This window comes from Mesoplodon bidens (genome assembly GCF_964165515.1).
Source record: "Mesoplodon bidens genome assembly, chromosome: 3".
Taxonomy (NCBI): Eukaryota; Metazoa; Chordata; class Mammalia; order Artiodactyla; family Ziphiidae; genus Mesoplodon; species Mesoplodon bidens.
In genome coordinates, this window is record NC_138178.1 from 2,761,179 (window position 1) to 2,783,659 (window position 22,481).

Below are 22,481 nucleotides of genomic sequence, written 5' to 3' on the forward strand. Positions count from 1 at the left end.
GGTTTATGGGAAGGAGGCAGACAGTAAAAACATGCTTCCAAGGAGGCAGGCGGGGATACTTAGAAGTAATGTGTTCCTTGGATGCTCTCCCTGGACTAACCTCCCCAGTGTTATCTCCGGGCCACTGTGCTCACCAGCCCGAGTCAACATCTAAGCCTCTAGGTCTGAAGTTCCTGCCTGGGTCTTTATCACTTTCAAGTGCCTCTTGAGGCTGGGCAGGTAATCCAATACAGTGAGGAGACTAAACATTTTTAATGTATTACGATTATTTTATTTGCAGGAAAAAGTAAATCTTATTAACATTCCAGCCTCTCTCACTCTCTTTTTTATTGGTTTAAGTTTTTTTTTTTTCATGCAGCATTTCTATCTATTATTTCTACTTTGTCCATGGCTTGCTTCATAATGCTATCTTAAATAACAGCTTTGGGCACGGAAACTCCTTGCATGCACAGAACTTGTGTATATGAGTAAGAGTGAGTAACAGTGAAGATAATAATGGCTCAGTTTACTGAAACTTGGCACGTGGCATACACTGTTCCAAGTACTTCCCATGTATGACCTCACTCTGTCTTCACTTCAGCCCTGGGAGGTGGGTACCATCATCCTCATTTGACAGATGAGGGCAGGGAGTCACTGAGAGGGGTAAGCGGCTGCTCCAATATTACAGAGCAAACAAGTTGCAAGTACGAATCCAGGCACCCTGTTCCAGGGACCTCTGCCCTTAAACTATTACCCTGCACTCCACCAAGAAATACACCATCAGTTATGGGTCGAATTGTGCCCCTGCAAAATGTTACACTGAAGTCCTAAGTCCGGGTACCCGTGAATGTAACCTTATTTGGAAATGGGGTCTTTGCAGACATAACTCAGTTAAAATGAGGTTGTCCTGGATCAGGGTAGGCCCTACTGCACTATGACTGCTGTCCAATCTGGACACAGGGAAGACAGCCGAGAGGAGATGGGGGCAGAGGCTCTAGTGATGTTGCCACAGACCGAGGAGCACGTGGGGCTACCGGAAGCTAGAAGAGGAAACACGGATCCTCGCCTGAGGCCTCTGAGGGAGCAGGACCCTGCCAACACCTTGATGTCAGATTTCTAGCCTCCAAACAATGAGAACAAACTTCGGTTGCTTGACGCCACCCAGTTTATGGTACATTGTTACAACAGCCCTAGGAGAAGAACCCGCCTTTCACTCATACTCAAATATGCCATCCTATCAACCTGTTATTTCCAATGTTAACACAAATGGCAGTATAAGCAACATTTAACGTTCCTCTTCATTCTATTTAAAGGAGACCAACAGCCAGGGGTGGGACTGTGAGAACTGGAAAGCACAGACTCCCGTCTCACTGAGGCAACTTCTCATCAGCTCTAACGGACGACAGCCACCTGCAAAGGTAGGACTAAAGCTGCCACATCTGACAGTTTTCAAGAGAACCCAGAAATCTGGATTCGTACATAAAATTAATTAACAGCAAATTCAATTAGGAACTAGTTAGAATAATACTAGTTAATAACGAACTCGTGTTTAAAAAGAACATTGTGCAAGCCAAACATGGTCCACAATTACGGACAGTCTCTGCTTTGTATGTTTATTGTGCTTCCTGTGTCTCCTTTCCCTTCCTGGAGGCATCCATCCACCAGATGTAGGAAGCAGGCACAGTGCTGGTGCTAGAAGTCAGGTGGGAGTCAGCACCTCAGGACTAGGGACCCCTCCTGGGATGTATGGGAGACATGGAAGAGCCCCACGCACTTCTGGGTCCAAGACTGGACAGGTGCAGTCTTCTGGATCTATATCTGAATACTATTCTTCCATGGTCTCGGCTGGTCTTCTTAAGGCATTTGCCTTTTAGGAGAAACTTAGGGCTTTAATGGGGTAAAGGTTTGGGGTAAACCTAGGACATGACCTGGGTACTTCTCAGGCTCATGGCCACTTCATTTGTAACCCTGTCCTTGTAACTTCACGAGTTCCCTACATTTCTTATCTCTTCTCTGTACACGTGAAAGAAGTTTAAGTGGATGACAATAGCTCAGAGCTCTCTTTCAGAATTCACCATCCTGTAACCTATGAACGTTGCCCAGAAACCTGGAAACACTTTTGAATAGCAGTTTTCTGAAAGTACTTTTACAAAATGTGACTTTATTACTCAGGCTTATTAAAAACTTCAAAAATATAAAGAATTATCCTGAGAGTGTTAACATTAACTTTAGTCCGCTAAAGTCTATGACTACTGAGCAGCCTTAGAATTTTCTGAGTCCTCACTGGCTATGAACATTTCAGTATCTACCAGAGTTCAGACCTGTTGGATATGGTATAGAAACTAATGATTGCTTCTGGTAAGTGAAATGAGGTACCTGGTACGTAGCCAGGACTCTCTCTGCTGCACTGAGATGTTTAATTCAGTGACGCAGTTTGGCAAAACCATGGTGGTGGGGACTTAAAAAACTGACAAATATTATTTGGAAAGTTTGTAGAGCAATGTTAAATACCACAAAATCTATCCAAATCATCTCATCTAATGCTTTGTGAGTTTTTGCTTGCTTTTTTGCTTACATTAAAAAATCTCTCAATCTTTCAAGGGTTTTTATACCTGTAAAATCATACTGAAATTCACTAGCTTATTATTCTCACAACTATCCCAAATGGTCAGTAAAGCAGGTTTTATCCCCATAGGATAAATGAGGAAACTGAAGCTGAGAGCATTAAATATTTTAAATTAAAATTTCATTATTCTCCAAAGAAGATATACAGACTGCCAAAAAACACATGAAAGAATGCTCAACAGCATTAATCATTAGAGAAATGCAAATCAAAACTACAATGAGATATCATCTCACACTGGTCAGAATGGCCATCATCAAAAAATCTACAAACCATAAATGCTGGAAAGGGTCTAGAGAAAAGGGAACCCTCTTGCACTGTTGGTGGGAATGTAAATTGATACAGCCACTATGGAGAACAGTATGGAGGTTCCTTAAAAAACTAAAAATAGAATTACCATATGATCCAGCAATCCCACTACTGGGCATATACCCTGAGAAAACCATAATTCAAACAGAGACATGTACCACAACATTCATTGCAGCTCTATTTACGATAGCCAGGACATGGAAGCAACCTAAGTGTCCATCGACAGATGAATGAATAAAGAAGATGTGGCACATATATACAATGGAATATTACTCAGCCATAAAAAGAAATGAAATTGAGATATTTGTAGTGAGGTGGATGGACCTAGAGTCTGTCATACAGAGTGAAGTAAGTCAGAAAGAGAAAAACAAATACCATATGCTAACACATGTATATGGAATCTAAGAAAAAAAAAAAGGTCATGAAGAACCTAGGGGCAGGACGGGAATAAAGATGCAGACCTACTAGAGAATGGACTTGAGGACACGGGGAGGGGGAAGGGTAAGCTGGGATGAAGTGAGAGAGAGGCATGGACATATATACACTACCAAACTTAAGGTAGATAGCTAGTGGAAAGCAGCCACATAGCACAGGGAGATCAGCTCGGTGCTTTGTGACCACCTAGAGGGGTGGGATAGGGAGGGTGGGAGGGAGACGCAAGAGGGAAGAGATATGGGGATATATGTATACATATAGCTGATTCACTTTGTTACAAAGCAGAAACTAACACACCATTGTAAAGCAATTATACTCCAGTAAAGATGTTAAAACAAAATTTCATTAAAATGGTCACGGTTATTAGTGAGGGAGGTAAAGCTTACACCCAACCCCCCCCACCACCAATTCCAAGTTCACTGATGTTTCCCAACAAATAAAAGTCACGCAGACCTGTAGGATCAGGCTGCTTAAACAGTTAGATAGCCAGACCTGGGATCAAAACCCAGTTCTACCACTGACTAGACTTTTGACATCAGATACACTTTTTAAACCTCTCTAAATCCCAAGTTCCTCCGTTGTAAAATGGAGTTAAGATCATAAAAGACATGTAAAGGACATGGCACGGAGTGGGTACTCAATGAATTTTAGTTCTCCCCGCTTCCCTTTCTCCTACAGGCTCCCTCAAATCTGAGCAGACCATCCATTGTCTGGTTAAACATTTGGATGGTTAGTGAAAGCCTAAGTTGTTATAAAACAGTTAAGTCAAGAGATCTGGAGATATTGATAACACAAGAGTAAATCAATTGCCACAGGCAAGGACCAGAGCAGAAACTGCTGTCATGGATGTACTGGTGCAGAAGAGCCAAGAGAGTGGTTCTTTTTAAAAAGTCCATGATGTTGAATCCTTTTCTAAAGGGGACAGGTCACATCAAAACATCACACCTTGAATTTATTCTCTGCCATCTAATAAACATGGCCCATTGTTGCCAAACATAAATTATTTAAAATACGTCAGAGAGGTGGGAAACGTATCCGACTAAGGCGTGGTTTGAGACTTCTGAGTGTGGATACGCTGGCAGCCTTCACATCCCGCGTCGGCCGGGAGTGTGAGCCCCTAGGGTCAGCCGGCGTGTCAGTGGCAAAGGAGAAGTGAAATTCTGACTGCTTTAATCTCCTCTGCTGCCCCCCACCCCGGGGTGCGGGGGTGGGGATGGGGGTGTGTGTGGTGCAGCGACACCAGCAGGGGATGGGCCTGCAGGGGAGGGGAGGGGGGGAGGTGTGGGTAGGAGAGAAGCATGAGCTCAGAGGACGGGCAGCTGCTGCTGTCAGGAAGCAGGCGTGGGTCTGCCGCCAGAAAAATGAAGCGCTTATCAAATCGGTTGCTAAAAATATTAAAGCGCACAGCATAATTTAGACTATTTCTTCAAATTTCAACTAGATGCTAGAGGATTATGTGCCAGTAAGTATCGTACATGTGACTCCGGCTGTTGGCACAATCCTGCCCAGTGAGAACTGAGGTTGTCTTACTGCACATGTGGGTGGTTAGTACACGCTTTACGAGTACGCTACAGGTCGCATTCCTCATACACACAACTTCACTTATGATTATGAGTTAGACGTGGACATAAGTAGACAATGGTCTCCTTCTATTAAATGCAAACTGGCGGAAATTACTGTTTAAGTTGCCAGGTTGTAAGAGAAAACAGATCAAACTAATGAGGGTGAAGTCGTATAATCGGTTTATAAAAGAAATCACGCCGAGGTCAAGGCTGACATCACTGACTCCCGTACATCCATGCACACGTACCCACGTGACCTTCTCTGCTTTCCCACCACCACTGCTCAAACTCAAGCTGGTTCTTATTTCTCTGCCATTCACATGCAGTTGACTAATCCTTTATCTTGGCAAACTCCCACTGCTCATAGGTCACAGAAGCCCCTGAGGGCTTCCCACTGCTTGAGGGGCAGAGGCCTGACTCCTACGTTCGGCCCCTCCTTCTAATTCAGTGGTTCTCAACCACTGGGGGAGCTTTAAAAGATAAACAGGCTTATGTCTCATGCCGCAGCAATTCTATTTATTAGTTCTGGGGTAAGATCCAGGGACTTGTATTTTAAAAAAGATCTATGGATGAACTCTTATTCACTGCCAGGGTGGAACCACTGGTGCCATTTTCCACTGACATAAACTAAACCTTCTGTTCCAGCCAGTAATGCTGTTTCATTTGTTTGTTTGTTTGTAACTCTAGTCCTCTGTTCATGCTGTTAATCCAACCTGGAATATCCTTTCCTCTCCTAGCTCTTCATTTAGACCCTCACCATCACTCTAAGACTGAATGAAGTCCCAGCACTATCTTTATAACCACAGTGAATCATGCCATTCTGATCATCCTAAGAACATTTGTTACCCTCCTGAAGTACTTTATGGCAATTAACAACATATTGTTTGCGCTGTGAATGTTTCTTTCACACTCTACTCCCTGATTCAGGCTCCTGGAGGGGAAAGCACACTTTTCATATTATCTTTGGTTCCTGTTCCCCAGTCCCCAGCATCTAGGACAGTACTAAACATAAAATAGACACTCACTCCTGTGCTCCAAGCTCATAAGATGACTGAACATGTTAAATTCTCTAAATTTTATAGAGTGCTTTTCTTACAGCCTGACAACAGAAACAGTCAGCCTCCAGGGCTGTTTACATACACGGGTGCTTTTCATGGCAAAGCATCACTACGCCCACATAGGAATGATAATCACTTGTCCACAAAACTGATGTCATGTCAAATATAGAGCTGATGCCTAGAAATGTGTTTTTCCTATAGAGGGAAGTACTTTCCATGTTTATATATTTAATTCCCATAAGCCCACAGGACAACTGAAAGTGAGCAGGAGTAAAACAGCTCCTCATCTGCCAATACGTGACTTAACCCCCGTGTGATAGGGCAGCTGAAGCCCTATTTACCATCCGAATCTACTGTGGGGAGGATGAGAAGAGCAAGCATCCCCTTGCCCTCAATTCAGAAGACATGAGAGTATCAGTGACCTATCGGTAAATGTTCCTTATGCAAATATTGAAAACCAAAAAGCTACTGGTATGAGGGTATCCAATATCGGGGTGGGGGGGGGACCATGCCAGAGCCCCAGCTCAGACCCTCCTACAGCTCAGGCTGCCCAGAAAGTTACTGTTCTGCTTCTAGGGAATGAGAGATGTGTTTCCATATCCAGAGTTAGAGGCTCTCTACAAAACAATGTGATACACGGAGGCTGCACTGGTACTTCTGGGTTAACTAGTCTTGGGAGGGCTGGCTGAGAAACCTAACCACTATTTATAACATTGTTTTTGTGGAAAAATGCTTTCTGCATTCCAAACAACAGAATTAGACATGAACTTTGGGACTACAGTTTATTTCTGAGGCTGGGAACTGACTGTATCTTGTTAATTACACCACGGTCAGTGTTTTCCTAGGATAAGATGTCAGTGTGGAGGTCTGCCAGGAGGGCACAACGAGAGAGAACAGCTGCCATGAATACGGACCCTATGTGTCTGTAGGGATGAAAGACGGAGGGGATGATGGGAGAAAAGTCCAGGCACATTCTCAATTTGTTATACAAATATTTACCAAGCACGATTAAAGGTTAATGCCGAATGCTGTGTAAGACAAAAATAAGTCAGGCAAGAGGTTTGATTTTCTGGCCCTCACAACCTCGGGTGGGAGATAAGACAGACATCAACACACACACTAAAGCTGCAGGGTAAAATGTGCTGAAACAGTGGTAAAAACAAAATCCTGGGTGAAGCCAGCAGAGAGGGGAAGAGCTCGTGCTTCTAGCTAGAGTGATCAGGGAAAGCTTCGTGGAGGGGTCCACACCTGAGCTGAGCCTTGAGGGGCCAGCTTGCACCAAGATTTCAATCGGCAGAGAAACCAGAAAGGGAGGAGCAAAGGACGTCACAGAGAAACGCCAAGAAAACAGTCCCAGTCGAGACACAGAGGCACGGACGAGAATGAGGAGTCAGAGAACAGGAGAGAGCTCAGCTGGCTAAGGCGGGGGGTATTTTTAGGAGCTTGGGAGAGGGCTTTGAATTCCAGGGGAAGGCATGGATTCTATCCAGCAGTGAGTGGGGAGCCATTAAGGGGTTTTAAAATTATTGGAGTGGTTCTACGTGCAGATCTGTCTGGCAACGAAGACAGGATAGAAGACAGAATGAAGACAGAAGACCATTAGGAGATAATTATAATAGTTGGGATTGGTTAAGATGACTTTTCAAAGCTACATTTTTTGAATAAATAGTTAACCACTTAAGGTTCCAGTTACTAAATAACACCCTTTAATGATCAAGAATATATTTTAAAAAGCCAAAGACTTAAGAAACTGAAAAACAAAACATTTGTTACAATGGAAAACCGTTTTATTTGTTTGTTTTTGTTTTTTGCGGTACGCAGGCCTCTCACTGCTGTGGCCTCTCCCGCTGCGGAGCACAGGCTCCGAACGCGCAGGCTTAGTGGCCATGGCTCACAGGCCCAGCCGCTCCGCGGCATGTGGGATCCTCCCGGACCGGGGCACGAACCCGTGTCCCGGGTTCATCTCATTGGCAGGTGGACTCTCAACCACTGCGCCACCAGGGAAGCCCCAGAAAACCGTTTTAGAACCATTAAGTTTGGCACACAGCTGGGACTTGTTGCCTAGACTTGATACAAAATAAAGGACAATTTTGAAGTGCTACTCTCAGTTTTAAAATAATACCTTGATTTTAAACATTATATTTTTAATAAGCACATGAAATTTAGTAAGTAATCATCTTTCCACTATTTTCCAAGACCAGTGATTCAATATACAAGGGGACTCTAAGATATTCTGAGCAATTCGAGCGTTGAGAAAGCCTCAAAGGTGGTGAACTTAATTCTTTACATTTTAAATCAATATTAAGCTGATGCTGAGAGATGTGAGCAGACTTACATGAGGTGACTTAACTTAGCAAATGTCTTCTAAACTTCACATTTTCAGTGTTGGTTGAGACATGACATTCATCTTTATCTGAAAACAAATGTAATGGAAGTAATAAAATTGAAAGAACCGATAGGTAGCTTACAGAAGCCAATTAGATGATTAAACATCATAAATGAGTTATATTTAGTTCTATAAAACTGACATTACTTATATTATGTATAATTTAAGAACCTAAGATAAAAATCTCAAGCTATGCTCAAAGCCTTCTAAAATAGGAAGTATAACATATTCCCTTTCCATATTTTTTATGTCAATCTCCTAAAACTTCTGGAAAATATATTAGATATTTAAGCCTGATTTACACTGAATCATTTAAAATTTAGCTAACAATCAAGCCCTACTCAGTACTAGAGAGCAGGGAGAGATGAAGTTGAATAAGAGATAGTTCCTGTCCTCAGGAAACCCACAAACCACCAGAGACAGACAGATAAACTTGAAAAACTCCACATCAAGGCAAATACAATAAATGCTACAAGTGGTACCAAGTGCTCTGGATTTGGGGGAGGGTTACTTACTACAGGGAAAACATACAGAGGCTCTGTGTTATGGACTAAACTGTGTCTTCTAACCCCCCAAAATCATGTGTTGAAGCCCTAATTCCCCAGTACATCAGGATGTGGCTGTATTTGGAGATAAGGCCGTTTAAGATACGATTAAATTAAAATAAGGCCTTTAGGGTGGGCCCTAATCCAATCTGACTGGTGCCCCTATAGGAAGAGGAAGTTAGGACACAAAGAGACACACCAGGGGAAAGACCATGTGAGGACAAGGAAAGAAGGCAGACATCTGCAAGCTAAGGAGAGAATCCTCGAAGGAAATCAAGCCTGTGACACCTTGATCTCAGATGACTAGCTTCCAAGACTGAGCAAACACATTTCTGTTGTTGAAGTCACCCAGTCTATAGTATTTTGCTACACAGTCCCAGCAAAGTAACATGCTCTGTAAAGGTGACATTTAAATACAGTTTGAAAAGAGATAGGACTTCTAACAATCGGATAAAGGTAAGGTTTAGAAACAAATAACGTTCCAAGAAGAAACAAAAATTACTTTGTTTTAGGCACAGAGGCCATAATACAGAGTATGAGCTCAGAAAAGTCAGTATACTTCTATAATAAAAGCATAGTCTGGGGATGAGGAAGAGAAAAGGGGTGGCAGAGAGTGAGGGGGAAAAGCAGGAGGGAGGGAGGGAGCAGGAAACCCACAGACCAACAGACAGACGAGGACTGGACAGGGGCTGAATACTACATTCAGTATATGCAGCTGTATTTTATACATAAAAAGAGCCACCAAGGGTTTTCAGTAGAAAACTCGTTCGAATTTGTATTCTAGAAAGATAGCTCTGGTTTTAGAGTTACTACGAGAAGATTCGAAAGGCAGTGAGACCTATTTTGTTACTGTAATAGTCAAGATAAGGGGAAACCAGGGCAACTGCAATGGAATTAAAACGTCAAAAATACACTGAAGACGTGCTTGAAAATGAGAACGAGAATAACTACGCCCTCAGTTATGCAAGACTGAGGGCTGGAACAGTTACCAGCATCCAGTCGGACAGTCACAAATGCAGTGTCCTCGGCCTCCACAGACCTTCCCTTTCAATCACAACCTTGTGTGTGTGCATTGATGATTACTTTTAGAAATCAACCAATCCAAAGACTCAGCTCACTTCTGACCTCTTATACTAGAACTTGATAATCAACCTATAAAACCTATAATCAACCTATAAAAATCCTAAATTCATTTCCTAAAGCAGGCAGTCCTTCAGGATCATCTGTGTGGTCTCTCTTGTTACAGCAAGTCAATAAGACAGTTTGCTTGTCTTCTAAAAGGTTTATTTATTTGAGAGGGGAGCTTCCCACAAAGTTTGAGGCCCATCAGTGAAGTCAAGGAAGAATAGCCAAAGGAGGGAGCACCCTGTCCTGTCTTTTCAGGGCAGAAGGAGGGCTAAGAATAACTTAATAGTCACTGGTGAGCTTAGAAAGAAATTTCAGGATGGCAATAAAAGAGAACAGAAACTTCCAGTAATTGGGGGGATTAAAGAAAATGGAGAAATGGAATTAACTACTCTAAGAGGCCAGGCATAGTTTGAAAGGAAAGCTGAATCTTTAACAAGACTTGTTGTTGTTTTCATTTTTAATGCCAGTAAAAGGAAGAGAGGTTAATAATGGAGCAAAGTCAAGAGAAGGTGGGAAAAGAAGTCTGGTGAGAAGGTGGTAAAAGAAGTCTGGTTAGGGTTCGCCATGTTAAGAGGAGAAACTGTTCTTTCTTTTTTTTTTTTTTTTTTTTTTTTTTTTCTTTTTGCGGTATGCGGGCCTCTCACTGTTGTGGCCTCTCCCGTTGCGGAGCACAGGCTCCGGACGCGCAGGCCCAGCGGCCATGGCTTACGGGCCCAGCCGCTCCGCGGCATATGGGATCCTCCCAGACCGGGGCACGAACCCGTATCCCCTGCATCGGCAGGCGGACTCTCAACCACTGCGCCACCAGGGAGGCCCTGTTCTTTCTTTATGGTTAGAAATGGAAGAAAGGATGGGTGATGGATATAGATAAAAATTATTGTGTATAAGGGCGTACAATTGAGGGAGTTAAGATCAATAGCAAGGCCATCTACTGTGATAGAGAGGGGGGAGGGAAAGAGAGGTGGAGAGACAGTATATAACTGAAGAAATATCTGAATTTGAGGCTTTGAAGGGAAAAAACTAGCCAGAGAAGAGGAGAAAGGAAAACAGAGGGACTTTCAGTATTTGAGATCTTGAAATGATTCTGATTGACAGAACTGATCAAGTTAAAGAATATAACTTGTTATAGTATACAGTTAAAAAATAGCACTGCCTACGAAAGCCAGGTTTAAATTTCTGCAGAGGAGAGGGAAGAATTCTGGGGGTAAGATCAAAATTATAAAAACTTATTCAAAATAGAGCAGGGGGTCCAGATGACATGAGGACCCAGAAGTAGGTTGGCAGTGGAACTGGGGGTTCCATCTGAACAGGGTAGGTCTGACTTCTTAGAGAAAGAGGATAATAAGAGTAGGGTATCTCTCTCTCTCTCTCTCTCTCTCTCTCTGCCTTACCTGTTTGGTGAGAGAGGGTGAAAGGCTGAACATACATGTCACCAGTCTCTCACCCTCTCTTAGAACTTGCTTGCCCAAAGCTGCATACATTCCCCTCTCATCCACACTGCAAACTCAAAAGGGCGAGTTAGGTCAGTCCAATTCAAAGGGGTAGGATGACTAGAGTCAGGTCTAAGGATGCTCTTTTACCCAGTTCCCCCACAAATAAGGTTGACATTTTTATGCCAACCTGAGTTTATGTCTGCTTCTCAAAGGTTTGGAAGCTGGCAGAAGGAAAATGTGATATAATTAATTGGACCCCTCAAACTCCAAAAAAAGGGATGAAAAGTAAATAAACGGAGATCAATCTGAAGGAAACTGTATGGAAGGGGAGTTGAGTCTAAATCTTGTCAGCCACAGTGAAGTTTTACATCAGAGACCTAAAACTGAGACCTAGTTCAGGTGAAGAATATTACTAGAGACGGGAAGATTTCAAAGTATGGATTCAATGCCTTTTTTGTTTTTGGCTGTTTTGGGTCTTCGTTGCTGCATGCGGGCTTTCTCTAGTTGTGGTGAGCAGGGGTTACTCTTCGTTACGGTGCGCAGGCTTCTCATTGCAGTGGCTTCTCTTGCTGTGGAGCACAGGCTCTAGGCGTGCAGGCTTCTGTAGCTGTGGCACGCGGACTCAGTAGTTGTGGCACATGGGCTCTAGGGCTCGCGGGCTCTAGAGTGCAGGCTCCGTATCTGTGGCGCACAGGCTTAGTTGCTCCACAGCATGTGGGATCTTCCCGGACCAGGGATTGAACCTGTGTCCCCTGCATTGGCAGGTGGATTCTTAAGCACTGTGTCACCAGGGAAGTCCCAGATTCAGTGCCTTTAAAAGGTATAATACTATTCACAATTTTTACTTTTTTGAGTGTCAGTTTGGTAAGGAATTTGTCCATTTCACACAAGTTGTCAAATGTACTGACATAAAGTTGTTCATAGTATTTTCTTACCCTTTAATATTTCTGGGATCTCTAGTAATGCTTCCTTTTTATACCATATTGTTAATTTGAGCTCTTTTTGTTAAGTAGGAGTTTATCAATTTTATTAATATTTTCAAAGAAACACCTTTGACTTTGCTAATTTTCTTTGTCTTTTTTTCTGTTAGTTATTTCCAGTTTATCTGAATTTAGTTTGCACTTCTTTTTCTAGCTTTTTGAGATGGAAGATTAGATGGCTGGCTTTTAATGTTACCTTTTAAACAAACGCATTTAAAGCTGTACAATTCTCCCCAGGCACTACTTTGTGTCTCACATGTTCTGATACTGATTCTGTTCAATATATTTTCTGATTGTGGTTGTGAGTACTTCTTTGACCTACGGATTATTTAAAAGTGTGCTGCTTATTTTCCATGCAAATTGAGAAATTTTTTATCTTTCTGTATATTTCTAGTTTAATTCCACCATGGAACATATACTGTATGATATCAATCCTTTGAAATCTGTTGAGATTGGCTTTTTGGCTTAGCACATGTTCTATTTTGGTAAAAGTTCCATGCATGCTTGAAAAAAAATGTGCATTCTGCAGTTGTTGGAAATAATGTTCTATAAAAAGCAAATAATGTTCTATAAATAGGTCAAATTAATCACATTGTTTAAATATTCTATCACCTTACTGATTGTTAAAAATCTGCTTGCTGGACGTATATTAAGTTAACCTTAAATAACAAAATAATACCTGCATTCCAATATACATTAGGTGCAGACAAATACTGTTTGATTCTGCTTATACGAGGCACCTAGAATAGCCAAATTCATAGAGTCAGAAAGTACATTGGTAGATGCCAGGAGCCCGGGGTTGGGGGGAAGGGAATAGGGAGTTAGTGTTTAATGGGGACAGTTTCAATTTAGGAAGGTGAAAAATTTGGGAGATGGATGATGGTGAGAGCTGCACAACAATGTGAATGTACTTAGTGCCACTGAACTGTACAGTTAAATATGGTTTAAATAGTATGCTTTACATTATGTGACTTTTACCACAATAAAAAAAATATTTTTTGTTATATTAGTGGTTGAAAGAAGGTTGTTAAATTCTCCGACTATGATTTATCTACTTCTCCTTTTTGTCCTGTCAATTTTAGCTTTATATATTTTGAAGTTATGTTGTTAGGAACATATAAATTTAGAACTGTTCTGTCTTCCTACTGAATTGATCCTTTATCATTATAAAATGCCCCCATTTATCTCTCATAATTCTTCTTGGCATAAAGTCTGCTTTGTCTGATATTAATATACAAGATTTTTTGGTCAGTACTTGTATAGTGTACCTTTTCTTCTTTTTCCATACCCTTTTATGTGATATATAACTTACGCAAACTATATATTTTTTCTTTTTAAAAAATCTACTCCAAAAATTTGTTTTTTAATTGGAGGAATAAGCCTATTTACACATAATTTAATTATATTTAAGGATACCTTTCTGTTATAAATTTTCTATTCATTCCATCTGCTCTTTTTTCTTCACTTATTCCTTTTTTTGATTAATCAATTTTTTATTATTCCATTTTACCTTTGGTGAAGTTTTTCTTTAAACATTTTTGTAATATTTTTAGCAATTATCTTACAGATTATAAATACTTCCTTGATTTACAGTTGACTTTTACCACTTCCTGAGTAAGACAAAACTATCAGTTTAACTCCATTTATACCTACTGGCCCTTCCACTGTTTTCAAATATTTTATTTCTACATATGTTTAAAGCCCCACAAAACATTATTATTGTTGCTTTCAATGGTCTTAAATCTTTTATATTTACTCATATATTTATGCTTCCCTATGCTCTTCATGTTTCCCTGAGCTTTTATGGTTCACTTGGGATTACTTGTTTTCAGACTGAATAACTTTCTTTAGTATTATTGTACTGTGGGTCTACTTGTGAGAAAGTGTCACACCTTTTGTCTAAAAACTTCTTTATTTTGCCTTCAATTAAAAAAAATATTTTTGATGGGTATAGAGTTTCAGGTTGGCCATATTTTTCCTTTCTGCACTTAAAATTTAAGGATGTCATTCCTTTATGATCTGATTTTAATAATGTCTGTAGGACAGTCAGCCACCAATCTTACTGTTGCTCCATTGAAGGCAGTGTGGTTTATTTCCTTCAGTTGTTTTAAGATTTTTCTCTTTATAGCTGGTTTTCACAAGTCTCACTAAGTTGTACTTAGGTGTGGTTTTCTTCATATTAATCTTGCTTGGGGTTCACTAAGTTTCTTGTGCTTCTTGAACTTGTGGATTGCTACCTTTCATCAGTTTGGAAAACCTTTGGTTATTATCTTTTCAAATATTGCTTTTGCTCATTCTCTCCTCCTGGGACTCCAATCACATGGACGTTAGATGAAGTGACTCAATCTCCTGTGTCTCTTAAGCTGTTTTGTTCTTTCCATTCCTTTCTCTTTCTCAGCTTGTACTTTTCTCCACTGAATGGTCCTTTAGTTCACTAGTTCTAGTTATTTTTGTTGTGCCAAGTTTGCTCTTAAACTCAAATCTTAAGTTCAGATACCATATTTCTCAGCTCTAGAATATCCACTTGATTATTTGATAGATCCCAACTTTCTGTTGATACTGTTCATCTTTTCACCCACTTTGCTAGACTCTTCATTTCCTTTAACACATTTACAACAACTATAAAATCTTTGTTTGGTAACTCCTAAGTCTATATCATTGGTGGATCTGCTTCTCTTGTACCTTATTCTTTGAACTTTTTATTATTATTATTATTTTTTTACTTCTCACATGTCACATAACTCTTTAGTTTATTATCAATACTGTCAATGTAACAGCCATAAAACTGTGGCTGATGTTGTCTTCTCCCAGTGAGGGCCCATCCTTTCCTCTATTGCACAGGTAGGGTGAGAAGCTGCTCACTTCAATCTAACCAGCTTACTTCTGGTGTAAAACGTCTCAGTGTGAAATCAGTTGTGTGTTTATTGCAGCTGCACCCTACTCCATCACATGGAGACTGTCTCCTAAGCACTGCAGGACTGCAGAAGACATCACTGCATATTTCCAGCTCAACTTCCCAACCTCCCATCCCGCCCCAAGGCTCAGCAAACAACCTATGGGGAAAACTAGCTGTGTGTCTGAGGCCTCCCCAGGTTCCAGTTCACCATGCCAGACTATGTGACCATCAAAATTCCCATGGTTCCTCTTTCTCCTCATAGAGTTTCACTTCCATAGCAAGCTTGATCCTTAGCCAGTGTCCATTTTCAGCAAACACGCTCAGGAAGGATGACGGCTAGCAATCTCATCTCCTACATGCTCCTCCATTTTTGCTATTTCAGTTCATTCAGCACTCTTTGTTTTCATAGCTCTCTGAGGTCTTCAAAAATATGACTGTGCTTAAGAGTGACACAAATAATTTGAAACTTCTCCCACTGAGAAGTGGGTATATATGTCTCTCCCCAACCCTGAATTTGGGTAATCTCTTTGACTTATTTGACCAATAAAATATGGTGGATATGATAAAACACCAGTTTCTGGGCCTAGAGCCTAAGACACTGACAACTTTAACCTCGTATCTAGGAATATATATATGGAAGGCACTGAACTGACACTAAAGAGGGCCAACTAACCTGATCTGGTAAAAAACAATAATAAAACAGCTTTTGCTTTCATCAATTTTCTCTATTATTTGTCTGTTTTATAATATTTTATTTTATTGATTTCTACTTCTTGTTTTCTACCTTCCACTTACTTTGGGTTCATTTTGCTTTGATTTTTCCAGCTCCTTAAGGTGAAAGCTTAGATAATTGGTTTTATACTTTTCTTCTTTTCTAATGTTTGTATTTTAAAGCTATGCATTTTCCTCTGAGCACTGCTTTAGCTGCATAAATACTGATATAATGTGTTTTCACTTTTCATTCAGTTAAAAAATATTTTCTAATTTTTCTTGTGATTTCTTGGAACCATGGATTATTTTAAAGTGTATTGTTTAATTTCTAAACATTTGGGGGAGGAATTCTAGATATTCTATTGTTATTTATTTTTAGTTCAATTTAGAAATAGTAAAAGAACATATCCTGTATAGTTTTAATCTTTTAAAATCTATTGAGACTTGTTATATGATCTACCTTGATGAAAATCCCATTGTACTTGAAAAGAACGAGTGTTCCTCTATTACTGAGTGCAATACTCTATAAATGTCAATTAAGTCCACTGGTTAACAGTGTTGTTCCAGATTCTAGTTTTTATTAATAGTCTGCCTACTTATAAATCAAATGCTGAGAGAGAAGTGTTTGAGACTAACTACAACTGTAGTTTTGCCTATTTATCCCTTCTGTTCTGTCAATTTTTGCTTCAAGTATTTTGAAGCTCTGTTATTGGGCTCATAGACATTTAGGATTGTCATGTCTTTCTGATAAATTGATTCTCTTGTCATTATGAAATATCTCTCAATATCGCTAGTAATATTCCCTGTTCAGAAGCCTATTTTGTTGTATATTAATACAGCCAGTCCAGTTTTCTTAATGATTAGTGTTTGCATGGCATATCTTTTTCAATCCTTTTACTTATAACCTGTGTGTTCATATACGAAGAGGATTTCTTGTGGACAGTATGTGGTTAGAAGGTCTTGCTTTTTTATCTAGCCTGATGATCTCCACCTTCAGAGCATTTAGACCATTTATACTCAATATAACTATTTATATGACTGAATTCAAAGTAACCATCTTGCTATTTTCTATTTGCCCAAATTTATCCTTTTCTCATTTTTTCTTGCCTTATCTGGAACTGAATATTTTTTAGTATTTCATTTTATCTCCACTGTTGGCTTATTAGACATACCTGTTCCTTTTGTAGTTTTAGTGGTTGCTCTGGTGCTTAAACTATAGTGCTTTACCTTACCACAATCTAACTTCTCATAATAGCACACCACTTCACATATGCGTGAGAATTTTACAACAGCAGAGACCTATTTCCTCCTTCCTGTCGTTTGTGCTATTGTCACCACAGTCTAATTACAGCGAGACTGTCATGCTGACAAAGCTAGGTGTAGGCACTCTGGTTGACAGCCCCAGCCAAGAATAGCTTTTGAATGATCCTTGTCAAGGTATCAGAAATGTGAGTAAAACTGTCTTGGACTCTTCAAACCAGCCCATCCTTCAACTGAATGCCACCAACTAACCTCAGCTGATGCTACATGGAGAAGAATAACCACCATCTGAGCCTGCCCTTTTCACTGACCTACAATTTGTGAAGTACAACAAAATGGTTGTTGTTCTCAGATTACAAGTGTTTAGGTAATTTGTTACAGAATTAAATAACCATAACATATACTGGTACATGGAAGTGGGACTCTGTAATAAAAATCTTAAAATAGTGACATTGGCTTTGGGACCAGGCGGTGAGCAGAAACAGGAAGGGCCTCAAGAATACTGTTAATGAAAGCTTAAAGGACATTAGTGAAAATGTTAACAGATGGAGAAATGACAAGCCCTCTTACACAGTGGTGGAAAAATTGCAACACTATTCCTTGCATAAAATAGAAAAGAGAAAATGTGCCCAATAAAGTGGCAGACTTGGCTAAGGAGATTGCCAGGCAGAAGGTTGAAAGTGATGTCTCTTTTAGCCAAGTATGATATGGAATGCAAAGAGAAAGATGAGTTACAAAAGAACTCTTCCATTTTCAAGCAGAATTTAGAGCTAACAAAAGAATCGTTTCATTTTCAAGCAGAATTTAGAGGAGCCAGGACTTGCTCTTTTCAAACATAAAACATTTTCTCATCCCCATTCTCCCCAGACAGAAAAGTAAGAAATAGCTTCAAAGTAAAAATCAAGTCTAGGGCTCTGCCAGTAAAGCATGGTTTCAGGATAAAAATTTCTAGAGTGTGACTGTAAAATACTGTATTGAGACTGAAAAATATTTAAAGTTGTATCTAGTTCAGTTCTAAGAATCTTCTGGACTCTTTCAAACAGAAAAGCTTCTAAGAATCTTATGGGTATCATCTTCTAGTGCCTTGACACATAACCTGAAGTAGAAAAAAGCATATCTCAAAACAAATGTGGGTGTGACTTCTGTCTAATGGAGTGGATTATAATTTGATACACAGGAATCTCACAAAGTTTTCAAAAGAATTATGTCAGATTGGACTGAAAGGAGCAGAGAGAGAACAAACTGAAAAGATGCTTCTGGATTCTCAAATTTCTACAAGCAGGAAGCAAGGCTGGAAAGGCTACCCAGTTATAAACATGAACCATTTCTTATAGAAAAAGCTGGGTGACTCAGAATTGCTTGAGTGAAGCCAGGAGCCAGGGACAATCATTTCCAGGGAGTAGAAATGACCTAATAAAGAAATGACAACATCAGAATTTCAAATTTGCTATGAACTAGTGAAAGCTATGTACCTCTTGTTTCCTGGATTTTGAGTGGAAATGTTTACTTCAGTTATTCTATGCCTGCTTCTCCATTATATGTTGAATAAATAACTTGTCTCTTGAGAGGAACTACAACAGAGGAGCTCCCTGGTGTAGTTACATCTGGACCTGGCTTAAATGACAAGGTGCTGGATCTGAAGCTTGAGGGTAAAGCCACAGTGGGATGAGAAGTCTGGAATTCTTGGAAGGGGTTGAGTATATTCTGAATATAGGAGGAATGCAAAATCATTTGTGGCCAGAGGGTGAACTGTGGTAGATTAAAGATGATCACAAATTCTCTGATACCTCTTCCATTGAGAGGCCACGCCTATGTCCCATCTCATTGAAACTGGGAGGGCTCTGGCACTGCTTTGACCAACACAATATGGCAGAAGTGATGTGGGGCCAGTTTCCAGTTTTAGGCCTTCCCCTAAAGCACCTTCCCCTTCCTATCTCTTGGAAAATTCTCTCTAGGAGTCCCAAGCCACAACAGTACAAGTCTGACTACCCTGAGGCTATGCTAGAAAGATCATGTGAACACAGTCTTCTACCTTTTTCCAGGTACCATATATGTGAGTAAGATATCCTGGATCCTCCAGAGCATCCAATCCATCTACAAATGAATACCATCCAGTGATATCAGTCAGTGCAACATGGAATAGAAATATCAACCAGCTGAGACTGCCTGAACTCCCAACCCACATAATCATGAGCTATATATAGCACAACTGCTGTTTTAAACCACTCAGTGTTGGCGCAATTTATTATGTAATAACAGATCACTGAAACAGTGATTTTTGTAATTTACTTAGGTCATTTCAGGGGCCACAATGTCCTGCCTCTAACCTCTACAACTGAACTGGAAGCAGAAGCCTAAGCCTAGGTCTTATTCAGAAGTAATATGCAAAGTTCGTTATAAGGTAAAATGATTTCTTAGAGATAAAAAGGCCAGCATCGGGGCTTCCCTGGTGGTGCAGTGGTTGAGAGTCCGCCTGCTGATGCAGGGGACACAGGTTCGTGCCCCAGTCCAGGAGGATCCCACATGCCGTGGAGCGGCTGGGCCCGTGAGCCATGGCCACTGAGCCTGCGCATCTGGAGCCTGTGCTCCACAACGGGAGAGGCCACAACAACAGTGAGAGGCCCGTGTACCACACAAAAAAAAAAAAGGCCACCATTCTCAGAGATACTATAAAACAATTCTCCAAACACAATAAACTTGAACTAAGTTACTGCAATTAAAACCAACAATTTTCTTCTTACTAAGTAAGCTACTGTTCACATATAATCAAGCCAAAAGATGCACGCACAGGTTGTCCTGTAGTTCATTTAACAAATGCTTAGACACTTTCTCATGATTAAAACAAGACTAGAATTACAAATACAAAATTAAGACCATTTGTAGTAGTCTCAAGCAGTGATTTTAAAAAAGAACATGAAGAAATACTGGTGTATTAAGATAAATTATTAAGTACAGACCAGGTAATAGCTGTTACTAAGGTGATAACATATACGTATATATATATATACACAGACATGTGCATGTGTGTGTGTGTGTGTACACTCGTATCTTTTTATAAATAGAGGAGTGCCTGGTGCCAGTATGTTTACTGCAGCATCATAACAGCTAAAAACTGGAAACAATTAAAAAATATATTTAAATATAGGAAAATAGCTAAGAAGGGAATAGAGAAATGAAAGGAGACCTTACTTTTTTATTCTACATATTCTATACTTGACATATGAATTAAATAGTTAAAAATGTTTTACAACAAGCATGCATCACTTGCGAAAATTCACAATGAAAAGCACACCATTCCAAGCTAATGTCTGTGGCCATATTCTACTGTCTTTAGAGACAGAATGAGCCCTTGGTCTAAGCAGTCTAAGCACTGGAGAACAGCCAGAATTATTTCTCAGGGAGAACCATAACCTTCAGCACATATTTCTTCAGGCCACATCTACTCATAGGTGGTAGACAGTCTATTTAAATACTTTTCCTCCTCAGGTTCCCCAGCTTTCCTAAGAGGATGCCAATCCTACTCCCCACCTCGCTGGCTATTAAAGCAAACGGCCCCATATCTAACCTGTAACTGAGAATAAGTGCATTCTACGTACTTGCCAGGGAGTGAAATGCTAAACTTCCTGCTACTCAGTTTTCACCGAAAGCCCCTGCAGGACTGCCATCTGTCTATTCCGTCCAGCCATTCTCTACTCTCTAACCGCGTGTCTGGATTAAGAGGGACCACCCGAGAGCAGCAGCATTCTTGGCTTTGTCCTCTTACGCTCACCTCCCCATTCACGCAGCAGAACTGGTGTGTTTTGCGAACTGTGCTTGATGTGCAGCCACTAGACTGCCCTGAAGGGAGGTTTAAGAGACAGGTGTGGAGAAGACCACTGTCACTTGTTGACTCCGAGGATGCTGCTGGGGACAGAGCTGAGTACACGCTGCACCGTGACTACAAGGATATGCTTCTCTTTGAAGTACAATTATTAGGTTTCTCCTAAAACGCTGATAAAATTTGAATTTGTAAACACTAGAAAACAGAGCTCACCTTAGGAGAGGTCTCTTTAAAGAGCTCGGAGCAAAATCTGTGAATCACCTCAAGCAAATAAAGGAGCTTTTATGAGATGCACTGTGTGTCCTACCCTTAGCCTATCTGTCCCATTTTTGTCACCCCTCTTTTTTTTTAACAGTATTGAGACACAATTTACATACCATGAAATTCATCTGCTGTAAGTGTACAGTTCATTGACGTTTTAGTCAATTTACAGAAGTGTGCAATCACTAAAACCCAGTTTTAGAACAGTTCCAATCCCCTCGCAAACTCCCTTGAGACCATATACAGTCAATTCCCATGCCCACTCAAAAAACCTCCTCTGATTTGCTCTGTGTAGACATTTCCTACAAATGGAGTCATACAATTTTTCATCTTTTGAATTTGGCTTCTTTCACTTAGAATAGTATTTTTGAGGTTCATCCATGTGTCAGCACATATCAGTATTTTCCCTTTTTTCAACTGCCAAATGGTAGCCCAATGTTTGGACATAGCACATTTTGTTTATCCATTTAAAAGCTGAGGGACATTTGGATTGTTTCTCATTTGTGTCTATTATGAATAAAGCTACTATGAACAATGACATGCAAGTCTGTGTGGATATATGTTTTCATTTCTCTTGGGTAGATTCTGAGAAGTGGAACTGCTGGGTTATTATGGTGTAATGGTTAATTCTCTGTGTCAACTTGGCTGGGCACAGTGCCCAGATATTTGGTTAAACCTTATTCTGGGAGAGTGTTTTTGGAAGAGATTTACATTTAAATTGATGGCCTCTGAGTAAGGCAGACTGTGCTCCATAATGTGGGTGGGCCTCTTCCAATTAGTTGAAGACCTGAAAAGGACAAAAGGCCAACTTCTCTGCACAAGAGGGAACTCCCCAGAAGATGGCCTTCAGACTTCATCAGCAACGTCGACTCTCCCTGGTTTTCCAGCAGGTTGGCTTTGGACTCAAACTGCATCCCTTTCCTGAGTTCCCGGCCTGCAAGCCTCCCCTATCAGTTTTTGGACTCACCAAGCCTCCACAATCCTGTGAGCCAATTTCTTAAAATAACTTTCGTCCCACATACAAACACATCCTATGTGTTCTGTTTCTCTGGAGAACCTGACTACTGCATATGGTAACTTGGTTTAATTTTTAAA

General features: G+C 40.4%; 1 protein-coding gene across 27 annotated transcripts in view; it reads right to left on the reverse strand.

Annotated features, from left to right (window-relative positions):
* The window catches only part of ZNF438 (zinc finger protein 438), a 391,097-nt gene that overhangs the window by 74,735 nt on the left and 293,881 nt on the right, over positions 1–22,481 (reverse strand). For 22 of the 27 annotated variants that reach the window (XM_081230082.1, XM_081230072.1, XM_081230075.1 and 19 more), the window contains one exon: positions 8,302–8,379. The exons of the other annotated variants lie outside the window; for them this stretch is intronic. Coding sequence is in view for 3 of the 22 variants with exons in the window: in XM_081230074.1 (XP_081086200.1) it covers positions 8,302–8,303 (2 nt within the window). In the remaining 19 variants the exon portion in view is untranslated. The remainder of the gene's footprint in view (positions 1–8,301; positions 8,380–22,481) is intronic. 27 annotated transcript variants of the gene reach the window in all.